The sequence below is a fragment of the Mus musculus genome, chromosome 19 (assembly GCF_000001635.26).
Source record: "Mus musculus strain C57BL/6J chromosome 19, GRCm38.p6 C57BL/6J".
Lineage (NCBI taxonomy): Eukaryota > Metazoa > Chordata > Mammalia > Rodentia > Muridae > Mus > Mus musculus.
The window spans coordinates 53,862,069-53,875,763 of NC_000085.6; the positions used below are offsets into that span (position 1 = coordinate 53,862,069).

The 13,695-nt window shown below is 48.9% G+C and overlaps 2 protein-coding genes across 5 annotated transcripts in view; one reads left to right on the forward strand and one right to left on the reverse strand.

Annotated features, from left to right (window-relative positions):
* Window positions 1-5,015, forward strand: part of Rbm20 (RNA binding motif protein 20) — a 206,095-nt gene extending 201,080 nt beyond the window's left edge. For 3 of the 4 annotated variants that reach the window (XM_011247371.1, XM_011247372.2, XM_006527385.4), the window contains exon 14: window positions 2,012-5,015. In XM_011247371.1, coding sequence (XP_011245673.1) covers window positions 2,012-2,122 — 111 coding nt within the window. In that variant the 3' untranslated portion in view covers window positions 2,123-5,015. The remainder of the gene's footprint in view (window positions 1-2,011) is intronic. The other variant, NM_001170847.1, reaches the window with a different exon arrangement.
* A 4,701-nt stretch (window positions 5,016-9,716) lies between these two features.
* Window positions 9,717-13,695, reverse strand: part of Gm30990 (predicted gene, 30990) — a 32,820-nt gene continuing 28,841 nt past the window's right edge. Inside the window, exons 7-8 of the mRNA XM_030251154.1 lie at window positions 9,929-10,085; window positions 9,717-9,842 (exon numbers count right to left, since the gene is read on the reverse strand). The gene's annotated coding sequence lies outside the window, so the exon portion shown is untranslated. The remainder of the gene's footprint in view (window positions 9,843-9,928; window positions 10,086-13,695) is intronic.

Here is a 13,695-nt window from a genome sequence, read left to right on the forward strand (position 1 = left end):
TGAAGGAAGAACTCAGAGACTTTTGGGGCAGTGGCCTGCACTGTGTTCAGGGCCTCTAGGGTCAAGCTCCAGGCAGCCTCCCAGGGCCACAGCAGGGCACCACCCATGTGCTCCCAAGATATGCGCGCGTGCGCGCACACACACACACACACACACACACACACACACACCTAGATGCATTGGGCGTAGATGGTGCCTCGGGTCCTCACTCCCTCCCACCTCAGCTCACGTTTCCCTGGTACACCTTTTATCAGGGAGCCAGGAGCCTCTGCCACAGCCATCTCAGGTAGCGTTTCTGTCAGGGGCCTTGGCAGAATGAATGCCTCAGTCTCTACAGCCTCTCCCACTTTACTCCAAACCACAAGTGTGAAAAGTGAAGAAGTCTGACCCACAGGGCAGGTGCCAGCTGACTCAAGTCAGGCAACTTAGAAAGTTAGCATTCATCAGGAGACCTTGAGTCGGGGGTCCCACTGGGGATGCCCTGGGAGGCAAGAGCAGGTCATAGCTGCCTCAGTGAAGCCTCTGGAAATCCCGCTATGCTGTTGCTGGTCATGGCTCTATGTGAGCCTACAGGGGGTGATCTGGCACAGTAAGCATAGCCTTACTGGGCATGAAGGTGGCTGCAGGCTCCCAAAGAAGAATGCATACATATGCAGGGCGCTTATCCCCTCAGAATTCGCGAGTCAAACAGAGAAGAAATCAGGGCTCTCCAGCAGCAGCCTCGCCCACAGGCATCTGCTAGGGGGCCCTTCTCCAAGTTAGACTACCCCCACTTCTAAAAACTACAGTTTCATAGCAGGAGGAGAGTGAGGATGATGCCATTGCTCTTACTTAACAGATTTGTTGGGGGGGGGAATGGGAGGGGTGGAGAGAGGTGAGGGACTCCCCCCATCTTATGTCTGGTTCACCTCAGCCTGACATTCCTGAGTATTGACGGTGTCCCCGGCAAATCTTTTGTGAGGCATCTTGTCAGTTCCCCACTCACAGGAAACACTGCCCCCACTCCCTGACTCCTTGCGAGGTTGTCATGGTTACCCTCACTAAACAGACATCAGGGTGATTCAGTCACTTGCCTGCAGAGATGGAGGATTTGAACCCAGGACATCTATTAGCTGGACCTGACCCTTTCTAACTACCAAATGAAGCACTGCTTGGATTGCTCTTACTTTTCCAAGACATTCAGGCCTCTCCTCATCTGATCTCACAGCACCGATCCATGTATTACAAACACAGACCAGCCCCAACTGGTTTATTAGTCATGGCTGATCACAGCCCTGAGTGCTCCCAGTACTGTGGAGGTAGTCCTCCACTAGAGACAGGTCATGCTGTTTTTCAGTCCACTGAGGGTCTCTAGGCCTTCCCCCCTACAGGTTATCCTATAGGATTGTTGGGCATCTCCAATGTCACCACGTCACCAAGGGCCAGCCCTGGGTTTCTGCTACCTGCCACCTCCCCTCCTTCTGTCACTCTCTCTAGAAAACAGATAGCATTGTTGTGAAGAATGAGCTCATGTAAGCCAGGCAGTTAGTGAGTGCTTGGCAATAAGTGGGGGCCAGAAGGTTGCTTGCTATGGTCAGTATCTATACTTTTCACTTTTCTCTCAAGAGACTTACAATATCTGTAAACTAATATGAGGTCCCATTGCCCTAAGATAGCTGGAGAGGGAAGACATGGCCCCAGTGGTCCAAAAATGATAGCAAAGCAGTCCTACACACACACACACACACAGAAACAAACATACACACACACACACAGAGACAGACAGACAGAGACAGACAGACACACATACAGAGACAGAGAAACAGAGAGATATGAACACACAGGCGTACATGCACACACACAAAGAAACAGACAGACACACACATACACACAGAGGCAGATGGACACAGAGAGAGACAGAGAGACAGAGAGCTACACACTCATGGGCGCATGCACGCACATACAAACACACACACATCACACCCACTGACATCTCTTTGTCTGCACTGTCACACTGTCCCTCTCTCCACAGAAGTACCTGTCTCAGCTGGCAGAGGAGGGCCTGAAGGAGACGGAGGGGACAGACAGCCCAAGCCCCGAGCGTGGTGGGATTGGTCCACACTTGGAAAGGAAGAAGCTATGATATCGGCGCTGCCACCGTCTCTGGAAGATGGATGGGAAGCCTGCTGAACTAAGGCCAGCCTGGCCTCAGGCACAGAACTGAGACCAGAGAGGACGGAGAGCCAGGCAGGACATGGTGCTTGGGCTTGCAGAACAGGCTGAAGTCTCTGGGAGCTGGGCTCACCCTTCCGGGCCCAGCCACCGAGGGTGACCAGCTTCCTGTGGGTTCCTGGTTCTTTTAGTCTGTTTTTCCTCTCTCCCTCTCACCTATCCCTTCTGTGCCAAAGTTCATTTCCTTTTCATAAAATCCAGCTTCTCAGGGATTGTCACTGTGTTTCAAGATTTGATTGGATGTGGTAGGTCGGTCGATGAGGCTGGGTCACTCAAGGAGTAAGTTTAATGGAAGGCCTTGACTTAGTCACTTCAGTGCACCTGCGGTGGCCTTGCAACCTGGTTTCTGTGGGTCCCAAGGGTAGGAGAGCTGAGTCAGGTTCTGTGCAACCAAGGAATCGCTTGGCAGAGGTGGAAGTGGTTTCACTAGGATTTCCTCCAGGTGGATCCCGCCATTTTGAAAAGGCATCTTTGTCTTTTGTTTCAGTCTCAGACGAGTGCTGGGAGCCGAACCCAGAAGCTTGTACATTCTAAACAGGCGCTCTACCACCGAGCTATAGATGCCAGGCCAGAACGTCCCAGGGTTTTGTTTGGAGACAGGGCCCATGCAGTCCAGTTTGTCTTTAGTTTCCTCTGGAGCCAAGGTTATCCTGAACACCTCATCTTCCTGCCTCTACCTCTTGAGTGTTGTGATCACAGGTACCGTTCTGGAGGTGAAACCCAGGGCTTCCAGCACAAGAGGCAAGCATACCCCTATTTTTAGGAAGCCATTCATCCTCATCCTTGGCTATTCTAGAAAAATCACTGGGCTAATGCCTTAATGTGTTATTATACCATATTGTAGTAGTCATGTATTACTACACATTATTAATAATAAATTCATATTTATTTTGTGAAGCAAAGAAGAGCCCAACAGTAAAGAAGCTCTGATAGATTCAATCCAAACTTCTCAGTTGGAGGATGGTTTGGGATTTGTTCTATCCAGGACAGTGAATTTGGTATAGATTCACTTTAATTAAACTTGAGGCCAGCCATGCCTTCTCAAGGAGGAGATAGATGGCGGGCCTACAGCGCATGCTGACCTCTGACCTCTGCACTGCTGACCAGCATCAGCTTAACCCAGGAACAAGGGACTGGCATCTGACCTTCCTTCATCCTTGGTGCCTCTACTTTGGGGTAGTTGGTATTAGAATGATTTGAAAATGCTCTCCCAATCGAAGGAGAAACTAGGACACTTGGCTTGCTTGGTTCTTGTAGGTAGGGGTAGGGGATGGAGGGACTGCTGATGCCAACTTGGAGGTTAAAACGATAGAAAGAACTGGTCCCTGATTCCCAGTGGGGTCAGTACCCCCGTCCCGTGTGGGCTGTAGGGTCTTAGTGGAAGGTCTTAGGACAGGGGTACTATAAGATATGAACTCCACTAGTGCCACAGAACAGACCCCAGTGTCAAAGAGAGCCTGGCACTGTCTTCACAGGTGGACACGCCTCCTTGAAGGGGCCCTCCATGTGGATGGTTTGCTTATATGGTCGCCTGTTTATGTTCCCAAGCAAAGGAAGGTAGTTTAGATAGGGAGCATGCCTCCCCCCCCTCCCCTTATATTCCATTCTAGACTCTGCACAAACGGAAGGGCGATAGAGAAATGATTTAGTTCAGCGCTGACATTTTACCAGTGAGGAAGCTGGGGCACAGAAAGGAACGGGGCATAGAACCTAAAATAACCCTGTGTCCACTTTGAGGCCAGTGGTTCCTGGGCAGGAGAGAACTATTGGAATCTATGAAGGAGGAGTTAAGGCAAAGAGGGGCCAGTCTGGAAAGGAGTGACAGGAAGCTGGGGCTTCAGGAAGATGTAACCCGTCCCCTGGTGGATCCCACAGGAGGTGACCCAGAGCTGTAGTCATGAGCAAAGTCTCTTCTGATTCTCAGAAAACCTTTGACCTCTGGAACAACTGCTGGCCACATCCCTAAATTCATTAGCACCTCCATCAGAAGCTGGGCGCTTGATCTTCCAGCAGAGTGAGGCAGACCTCCCAACCCCACTGGCTACTCTGTTAAAGCCTTTGTACGGAAAGCCACACGGCCCAGTTCTCAAGCAGTAAGATGGTTCCCTTGGTTGTAAATCGACCTTCATATTAGCAAAACCGAAGGGTGAAAGAAATGGCAGTCTCCTTTACATTTAAAGTCATGGATGGTTCTATATGTGTGTGCGTGTACATATATACATATATATTTTTATATAATTCCATGGTCCTTGCATTTTTTTTTACTCCTGTGTGTGTGTTCCATGCATCATAGTATTGAAGACAACCAGGAAAATATTTATTTCTTTTTTAAAACATGAATTCAGTGTCTCATCAGTCATTACAAAGTGTCTCTCCCTGAGGTGGCTCATGAAAGGTTGCTACCTTATACAAAGAATTCATTTGCACCCTGGATTAATGTGTCAGAAGGCCTGTGTCCTTTAGTGTCACTGTCAGCACCTGGTGGTACTCCAGGTGGCACACCCAGAGGCTTTTGTGAGCTTTTGCTATGAGCAGCAGCCATTAGCGGTCAGGCTTCCCATTCTTGGACAGTCCGAGGCGGTGATCTTTAAGATTATACTTGAACTGGACCAGAGATTGTTTTTGTGAGATTTTGAAAACCAGAACTATTAGTTAATTTAAGTTTGAACTTGTAAAGTATTAGAATATTTTGAGTCTCTTATATAAATTGTCACCACTTTTTCTGATCTCTATAACTGACCTAAAGTGTTTGTTTTTACAAAAGGATAAATGGTTTTTAATAAAGAGAATTTGAAAGCTTGTGAGTGGCTGTGTCATGCAGGGGTCCTTCTATAACTGGTCAGGGGCTCACAGCACTTCTATGCCAGCATTTGGTCTTCTTTTGATTTTCCAGTTTGTGTGTGTGTTTGTGTGTTGTGTGTGAGTGTGTATGTGTGTGTGTGGTGAGTGTGTGTGTGTGTGTGTGTGTGTGTGTGGTGAGTGTGTGTGTGGTGAGTGTGTGTGTTGGTGAGTGTGTGTGTGTGTGAGTGTGTGTGGTGAGTGTGTGTGTGTGTGAGTCTGTATGTGTGTGTAGTGAGTGTGTATGTGTGTGTATGGTATGTGTGTGTGTATGTGGTGAGTATATGTGTGTGTGAGTGTGCATGTGTGTGTAGTGACTGTGTATGTGTGTGTGTGGTATGTGTGTGTGTGTATGTGGTGAGTATATGTGTGTGTGAGTGTGCATGTGTGTGTAGTGAGTGTGTATGTGTGTGTGTGGTGAGTGTGTGTGTGTGTGTGGTAAGTGTGTGTGAGTGTGTATGTGTGTGTGGTGAGTGTGTGTGGTAAGTGTGTGTGAGTGTGTATGTGTGTGTGGTGAGTGTGTGTGCACGCACACACCTGTAAGTATGATGCACATATATGCAAGCGCATTTGGAGGACGACAGAAGTCGATATTAAGGCATCCGTCTTAACCTCTCCCCACCTTCTTTAATTTTTTTTCCAGTTATTTCCCGAGTATGTGTCATGATGTACATGAAGGTCAGAGTATAACTTGTGGGAGTTAATTCCCTTCCTGCCATGAACGTCCCGAGGAGTGCACTCAGTTCATGTGTCATGATGTACATGAAGGTCAGAGTATAACTTGTGGGAGTTAATTCCCTTCCTGCCATGTAAGTCCCGAGGAGTGCACTCAGTTCATGGCAGCAAGCATCCTTATCCACTGAACCACCTTGCCAGCTTAAAAATCCAGTCAATAAGCAAAGTAGGAGGAAGGATCAAGACTTGGGGTTTTTTTTGAGGCTACCCTACTCTTAAACGTGTGGGGCTCTGAGAGCATCATGGTAGAAAAAGAAATTGAGAGCTCTTGGAGGTGTGTGAGTGTGTATGAAAGGTCTCTTACTAGAGCTTGTCAATTTGGCTGAGCTTGTTGGCCAGTGAAGCTCAAGAATCCCCCACCCCCACCCCCACCCTGAGTGCTAAGGTGATAGGCTCTTATGTAAGTACAGAGATCCAAACTTGCATCCTCTGGTTGGCGTGGCAACCAACTTTACTGCCAACACCACCATCTCCAACGCCTTCAGATCTTCCAACGGTTTGAGCAGAGACTACAAACCAGCCTCCACTTAGGTCTCTGGCTAGGAAGCCAGAAAGAATCAGGCTTTCCGTGGCCTAACGGGTCTACGATGATCCTTCTGGAAGCCTGGAGCTTTTCACAAACCTATAGTGTTATCACCCAGTGTTCCCCAATCTTCTAGTGGCTGAACCATCTGTCTTGAAGCAGGGTCAGGCCATCTTTGATGGTGGACAACAAAGATCTGGTGGTCAGTGCGACTGTGGACACTGTCCCTAGCAGAGGCCTACCTTTGCTGTAGTCACCTCTGTCAGCTCCTTGGCTGGGTCCATTTCCTTGAGCTCAGAAGGAAGTGATGCTATGGATGACCTCCAGGGTAGGGGGAGTTTGCTGGGAAGAACATCTGGTGTGCTGCAGGCAACCAATCTTTGCTTTATGTCACAACCTTCCACTGTTCACCAGCTTGTTCAAGTGAAGCTATGCGAATCTCCTGGGCCTCTTGGCTAGAGCTTCCAATGGCCTAGAACCTTCTCTATGCCCTTCTTTTTTGTTAGCAGTACTCTTTAAGTCAGTCAGGATGGGATGGGCAGCCTGGATGCAGAGGGCAGAGTGGGGCCACCTGCAATTACTGTAGCAGATTACAGATCTAACAAATGTTCCTGTTGGGGCTGTTATGGCCCCACCCCCATCCCCACCCCAGTCTCATTATGGCCAGCCAGGGGTGGGGCCCAGGCCTCTAATCCCCAACAGGGCTGGAAAACATCCTTCCTTGTAGCTACTGTCTGTGTTCTAACTTACCAAAGTCAAGAGTGGACCAGAATTCCTTCTATGCATTTCTGCCTTTGGTCAGGGCTCAGGATGCCTGAGGTACTCCAGTGTCAGGTGTTCAATCCCGAAGTATTGCTGGCTGTGCACACCTCTGGAGAACATAGCCCATTTGCCCAGGTCCCAGGGCTATGCAGTGTAGACACTCTGATATAGACCTACCCTGAACTTCCCCATGCTTATGCAGTCTCACCTGCTCTCTGATGTCCCTAAAGACTGGTTCCAGGCCAATCCCCTTACATTCAGATCCCACATTGTACCCATACCTTTCCTGACTGGCTTCCATGATGTACAGACTGGGGTTGCTCTTTACAGTGCATTAGTCAGGGAATTGGGGATTTAGGTCAGTGGCAGAGTGCTTGCCTAACAAGTGCAGGGCCCTGGGTTTGGTCCTCAACACCAGAGGTGGGAGGAGGAGACTCACAATGCTGATGTTGTTGGTCTCTGCTCTGTGCCCTTAGAGCATCAACAGCTGACTGTCAGCTGTCTACATGGGCCGTGGTGGAATGTCTAGGCATACCTCTAAGAGCTCTCAATTTCTTTTTCTACCATGATGCTCTCAGAGCCCCAAGCATTTAAGAGTAGGATGGCCTCAAAAAACCCCCAAGTCTTGATCCTTCCTTCCTACTTTGTTTATCGACTGGACTTTTGAGTCAGGTTCTTGCTGTGTTTCCCAGCCTGGCTTGGAGTTCCTGAGCTCAGTCCCTACCTCAGTCTTCTCCAACCTCATGTTCCTGTGCCCAGTGTGCTCTTTCGTTTTGCAGGGGAGATAGAAAAGACAGGGGCAGGTACAGAAAGAGGAAGTGACTTGCCTTCAGCGACTCAGTTTCTTAGAGTTCAGTATGAATAGTACTACTGGGCCACACAGGGTGCTATTAAATTATCCAGGGAATTTTTCAAGGCTGCCTCTTTCTGGACATTGACAGTCAGCAACTCAGTGAAGACAGATCCTTGGTCTAAATCTGAATAGCTTGCCAGAATGACAGATTCAATCAGCCAAGGTGAAGCCTGGGCATTTGTATATTAGCAAGCCTCCAGGGAATTCAGATGGTGGAAGCTACCTTCTATGACAACTAGGGACTTCCCCACCAGTTCCTAGAATAGAAGGGACTTTTATTATACTAGGTACACATGCAGGAGAGACTGAATGGAGACCATTCAGAGGAGTACAGAGGGCTGTGGTCTAGAAAGTGAGACAGGGACAAGCCTGGCTCTGGTAGATGGAGCTGGTGTGAGCTGGTGTGGTGGAGGTCAGGAGAGTAATTCTGGAGGCAGGATTTGTCTAATGGGACTCAGAGTTACTGGGCATTGTCTTCAGACTCTTTATAAACTTAAAATTTTAAACATGCATATTATGTATTTTGATTATTATAGCTAGTTCCCATTATCCCTTCCCATCCCCTCTGAACTCTTTCTTCTCTGGGTTTTCTTTCTGTTAGTGGGTGTGAGTGTCCACTCCGTAGCCCCTGGAGATGGTCCCTCTGGGGAGACTGCAGGAAGGGGGACTTGAGCATGGCCAAGGCCATGTCGTGTCAGCAGGAGCCCTGAGGCTCCTGAGTCCATTCTTTCTTGCTTTGCAGGAACCAATGGACCCAGCATTAGCCCTGCTGATTCTTGAGGCCCTCTGCAGGCCACCTGTGTGTACTCTGCAGAGACCAAGTCCACTTGGCTTTGTCACAGTGCTGGAACATGGGTACTGATATTTTCCTCAATAGGGAAAATGAGGCCCTGAGAGACAAAGTCATTTGAAAAGGGCTGGACAAGCTGTGGGCAGGGGAGCTAAACCCTAAGCAAACATTTATTTCATGTCTTTTTTCCCCTTTTCCTTCCTTCCTTCCTTCCTCCCTCCCTCCCTTATCAGTGCACCTACCTTCCTTTCCTTTCAAGGTAAGTTTTTACTACGTATTCCAGGCTGGTTTTGAACTTAGGATCCTTCTGCCCGAGTCTGGTGAGTGAGTACTGACACTATAGGCATATGCTATCACACTGGGCTTCAAACCATGCGTGCTCTTGGCCTCTTTCTCCTCTGCCCACCTCAAACCTAACTTTTGTTCCCAGAGGCCAGGGGCTCTGGGTGAACCAAGCACGGCACTGCTCAGCTCAGCTGTTGTGCAAGTCTTCTCATTACTGAACTCTAGACAGCAATGGCTCCATACCCCCCCTTCCTAGAAAGATCAAGGAAAGACCCCACACAGAGGAGAAAGAAGAAGAAAAGGAAGGAGGAGGGAGGGGAAAACCAATTTCTTTCTGTTCTCCACTCTGAAGATCTTACCTGGGGCCTGTGTCTTGTGGGGACAAGGGGGACTAGATGAAGGGAGTCCCTGGGGCTATTCAGCTTCCTCCTGCTCCAAGCAGGCTAGGCTGGAAAGAAAAGCACTTGCTTTCTGCTCTCTTAGCTTTAGGGACTTCAAACCAAAAGGTGGTTTCCCTGGCCTCAGAGCAGCAGCCGGCACTTGAGCCGTTTGCCTCCTCTTCTGCGGTGAAACTGTTTGCCTGCTAACCCCTTTCCTACAAGTTGACAAGAGGCACAATAAAAGTCAGATGAGACCAGATTAAACCAACTGAGAACTGTTACATGATAACCGAAGAAGGTTAGAGGCTACAAGGGTGTGATCTGCAACAGGTGACTGACCTGTGACTGTGAGCTTCAAAGGAGGAAGTGTGGTCTAGCCGCTCTCTCTTGTTGGAATCTCCGTGAGGGGGAGGTTGTTGTATTCCTTGGACACTCTCTGGAGATGTTGTTAGGATGCATTTTCCTCTGTGTTAAGGAAGTCTTATTGTCAACCTGACATCCCTGTGTCCAGAGACTCACACCTCCCATCCACCTGAGAATCACCCCTTTACCTAGAGTCAGAGAACTTCCTTGTTCTGTTCTCAAATTCTTGAAATGTCTCCTGTTGATTGGCCGAACTTCTGGGACCAATGTCCACCAGATGTGGAAGAGGCTGCCATCGTCCTTTCATGTGGCTCTTGTGTCTGGCCATGCCAGACATCAGAGAACCTGTGTGAAGAGCGTGCATATCTGAATTCTGGGGGGAAAAAACGTTCTCCAGCAATTGCTCCTGGGGTCCTGGCAAAAAGGATGACCTGCTGCCTACTGGACAGTAAGGACTCCCTGAGGTGAGATGTGATTCCCCATGCGTCTGAGAAGGTGAGGCTCAGAGAGTACCGCAGGGACCCCTTGGTTTGCCCTCAAGCCCAGGAGAATGACGTTCCATCTGGGCCTGCCCCAGTTCTCTAGGGGTCAGGACCCTTGAGAGCAAACTCGTCATGAAGCTGGAAAATGTCATCTACTGCCACCTCCACTACCCATGTGCCTTGCCCTTGCCTATGGTATTGGAGTAAATCTGAGACAGTTCATCCCAATAGGATGTGGTGGCTGCTTCCCTCCTCAGACTGTGTCATAATGTCATAATCGTTTGTTCTCATCTTCCCAATCTGATGAGGGGTTAGCTATCAGCAGCACCCAAAATGCCTCCTTGGGCAGGTTTCCTTGGGAGCCACTACCCTGGAACCCAGGTCTTGGTTTTATATTTTCTTTGCCACAGGACCAGGATCATTGACTTCTTTCTACAAGAAGGACTAAGTGGACCCCTTATTCATCCCTGGGACCAGCTACAGCCCAAGTATCCTGAACAACAAGTCTCTGCCCAGTAACCAGACACCGTGAGGACTGGTCTAGCTAGTTGACTGTGGTTACAGGCCCTGGGTACCACACCTAATTCCTGCAGTGCTTTGATCATCTTTCCATCTCTAGATCCCTCTAGCCTAGGGCTGGGAGTTGCCTCTGATGGTCTCACAGTCCTGCTTAGATGCCCCAAATGCAGCCTTTTAATACACACTGGATTCATTTGTAGCCACAGAGTTGGGTGGCTCATCTTGCCCCTAGGGGCATCCCTTCTCCGTATCTGCCTGACCTTGTTCTGTATCCCGACCTAGCCAGGCCCACCCAGTTCCACAGGACCTTCCCAGACAGAGCTTGGAACAAAGCAGTATTTGTGACAGTTGTGTCAACACTAGATGGATGGCCTTGGTTCACCCTGAACCTTGGAAACCACACCTGCCTACCCAATGTCCACACCTCATGCCAATCCCAGGACTGTGGGGAGCTCCTGGCATTTTCCCCTTCAGTCATCTAAAAGGCACTGGGGTACGGCGGTGGACAGAAGATGGAGCAGAAGAGCCTTGGCAGAGAGAGGCCTTGGTCTAGGTTGATGGAATTGGCCGTGTGATTAAGAGTTAAGCCTGACTTTCTGGGAGATATGCACCTACAAATGACAATCTTCAGAGCCATGCTGAGGCTCAGCCCAGCCCACTTCTGGAAGCTCCCTAGGAACAAGGCCTCAGGGACTTGAGGACTCTGACTCTTCTATCTACGGTTTCCACATTCTTCCAAAGAAATCTTTCTATACTGTTTCAAAGACTTTGAACTCAAAGAAGCCTTGGGCCCTTGCAAGGGTGTGGCTATCCCTAGCTTCACTCTTTGGTAAGATTTGTAGACCAGACAGGGACTTCAGCTGCACCAGTGTGACTCCCCATTTCCCTCTGAGCTCCTCCTGAGCCCAGGCACTCCCTTCTTATTGAAACTCCCACTGCCCAGCACCCTGCAAAGGGAGGGACACACTCAGCACCCTGTGGGCTGGCTTCTTGCCTTATTCTATGGAGTGAACAGCATTTAGCTCACAGAGGCAGGATCCACCAGTCAGGCTGCAACCCTTTCCCATTACCAGGGATCCTAAGTTCTCTCAGTCCATCTCCAGCCCTTACTCTCATGGACACCTTAGAGGCCGAGAGTCCAAACGCCAGGGTACAGTAAGATGGGCAAACTGGGGCTCCCTCCCTGATCCTTCTGCATATGGTGCCTTTCAGCTTTGACCTTTGTGTTACCTCCCAGGGTCTTAATTAGGGCTTTACTGCTGTGAACAGACACCATGTCCAAGGCAAGTCTTATAAAGGACAACATTTAATTGGGGCAGGCTTACAGGTTCAGTCCATTATCATCAAGGTGGGAGCAAGGCAGCATCTAGGCAGGCATGGTGCAGGAGGAGTTGAGAGTTCTACATCTTCATCTGAAGGCTGCTAGTGGAAGACTCAATTCCAGACAGCTAGGAATAGGGTCTTAAAGCCCACACCCACAGTGACACACTTCCTCCAACAAGGCCTCAACTCCAAATAGTGGCACTCCCTGGGCCAAGCATATACAAACCATGACACCCAGGGTCCAGCCTCCCCTTTCTCCTTACAACTCTACAGCTGTTCTGAAGCCGTCTCCATTGATTGAAGGCTTCTGTCGTTTGCCCTTTATTGTCTAGACTTCTAAAATGTTTGTTTGTTTATTTAATGAATGTGTATAGGTGTTTGCCTGAATGAGTTTATGAGCATAACCTGCTTGCAAGTACCAGAAAGGGGAGTCAGATCCCACGGACTTTGAGTCCCAGGTACTTGTGAGTTGTCACGCGAATCCTGGCAACCGAACCCAGGCCTTCTGAAAGAACAGTAATTGCTCTTAACCATGGAGCCGTCTCCCTAGCTGTTGCCCAGCCTTTTGTGGCTTCTGTATATCTACAGAAATAGGAATGGAACTCAGTCTCCATGAGGGTTAAGGTAACCTTCTATCCCAGGATGAGACCAATTCTTGACCTCTCTGCTCAGTCATTCCATCTCAGTCAGCCCAGCCAGCACATGGGGGTCATTTCCTGACCCACCTCTTTCACCAACTGTCTGGGTCACCTGATGGGGTCACTTCTTCCTCCCTTCCCAGGATCAAAAGACAATTATTTAGTCCCTGCCTTTCTTCCTCCATCATTTGAGGTAGGATACATTGTCATAGAAAGGCTTTGACCTAGTGTTTAAGCACATGCACAAACACGTGTGTGCATATACATTTGTGTGCATTGTTAGGTGTATGAGTGTGCGCATGTGAAGTTCACACAGAGCAGCTGTCATGGTTGAGGGGTTTACTTTCAAAGAATTCCTAGGATGCCTGTCGTTGGTAATGCCCTTTCACCCATCTGGCCTTCGTTGTATATAGCCCAGTGGACCTGCCTCCATCTGCCCGCGGCCCCTGTTCCTAGCCTGACTGCTATTCTTATGGGACTGCTTAGTGTTTCTTCCCTTCCATCCCTCCTTTCTAAAGAAATTCTATCCACCCAGCTTTCCCTTCTCTTTCTTGGTAAATAGAACCGGCTGAAAACTGGCTTAGAGAAAACAAGCAAGCAAGCAAACAGATGAGGGAGGCTGGGGAAATATCCAAAGATGGCCAAGGTTGGCAGCCGGAGGCATTGGAAGAAACAGAATGATCTCTTTCTCTAGGGATGATTACAGGGCTGGCTTATTGCATGTGGCTGGAGAATTGGAAGCTAGAGAAGCGGATTGCTGTGGATTAGAGGTCTGATCTCATTTCACGCTCTTCAGGGGAAGCCACACTCTATTTCTCCCTTACCTCAAGACAACGTTAACTTATCAATGGTAGGTCTCTCTCATATTTCGGATAACCGGGAAAGTAAACATTACCGTTAATCAAACTCTAACGCACACATCATTAGTTCGATGCATCTCGTTTTCGGGACTGTTCAAGTGTGAAAAAGAAACTTGTATCACAGTAGACATAT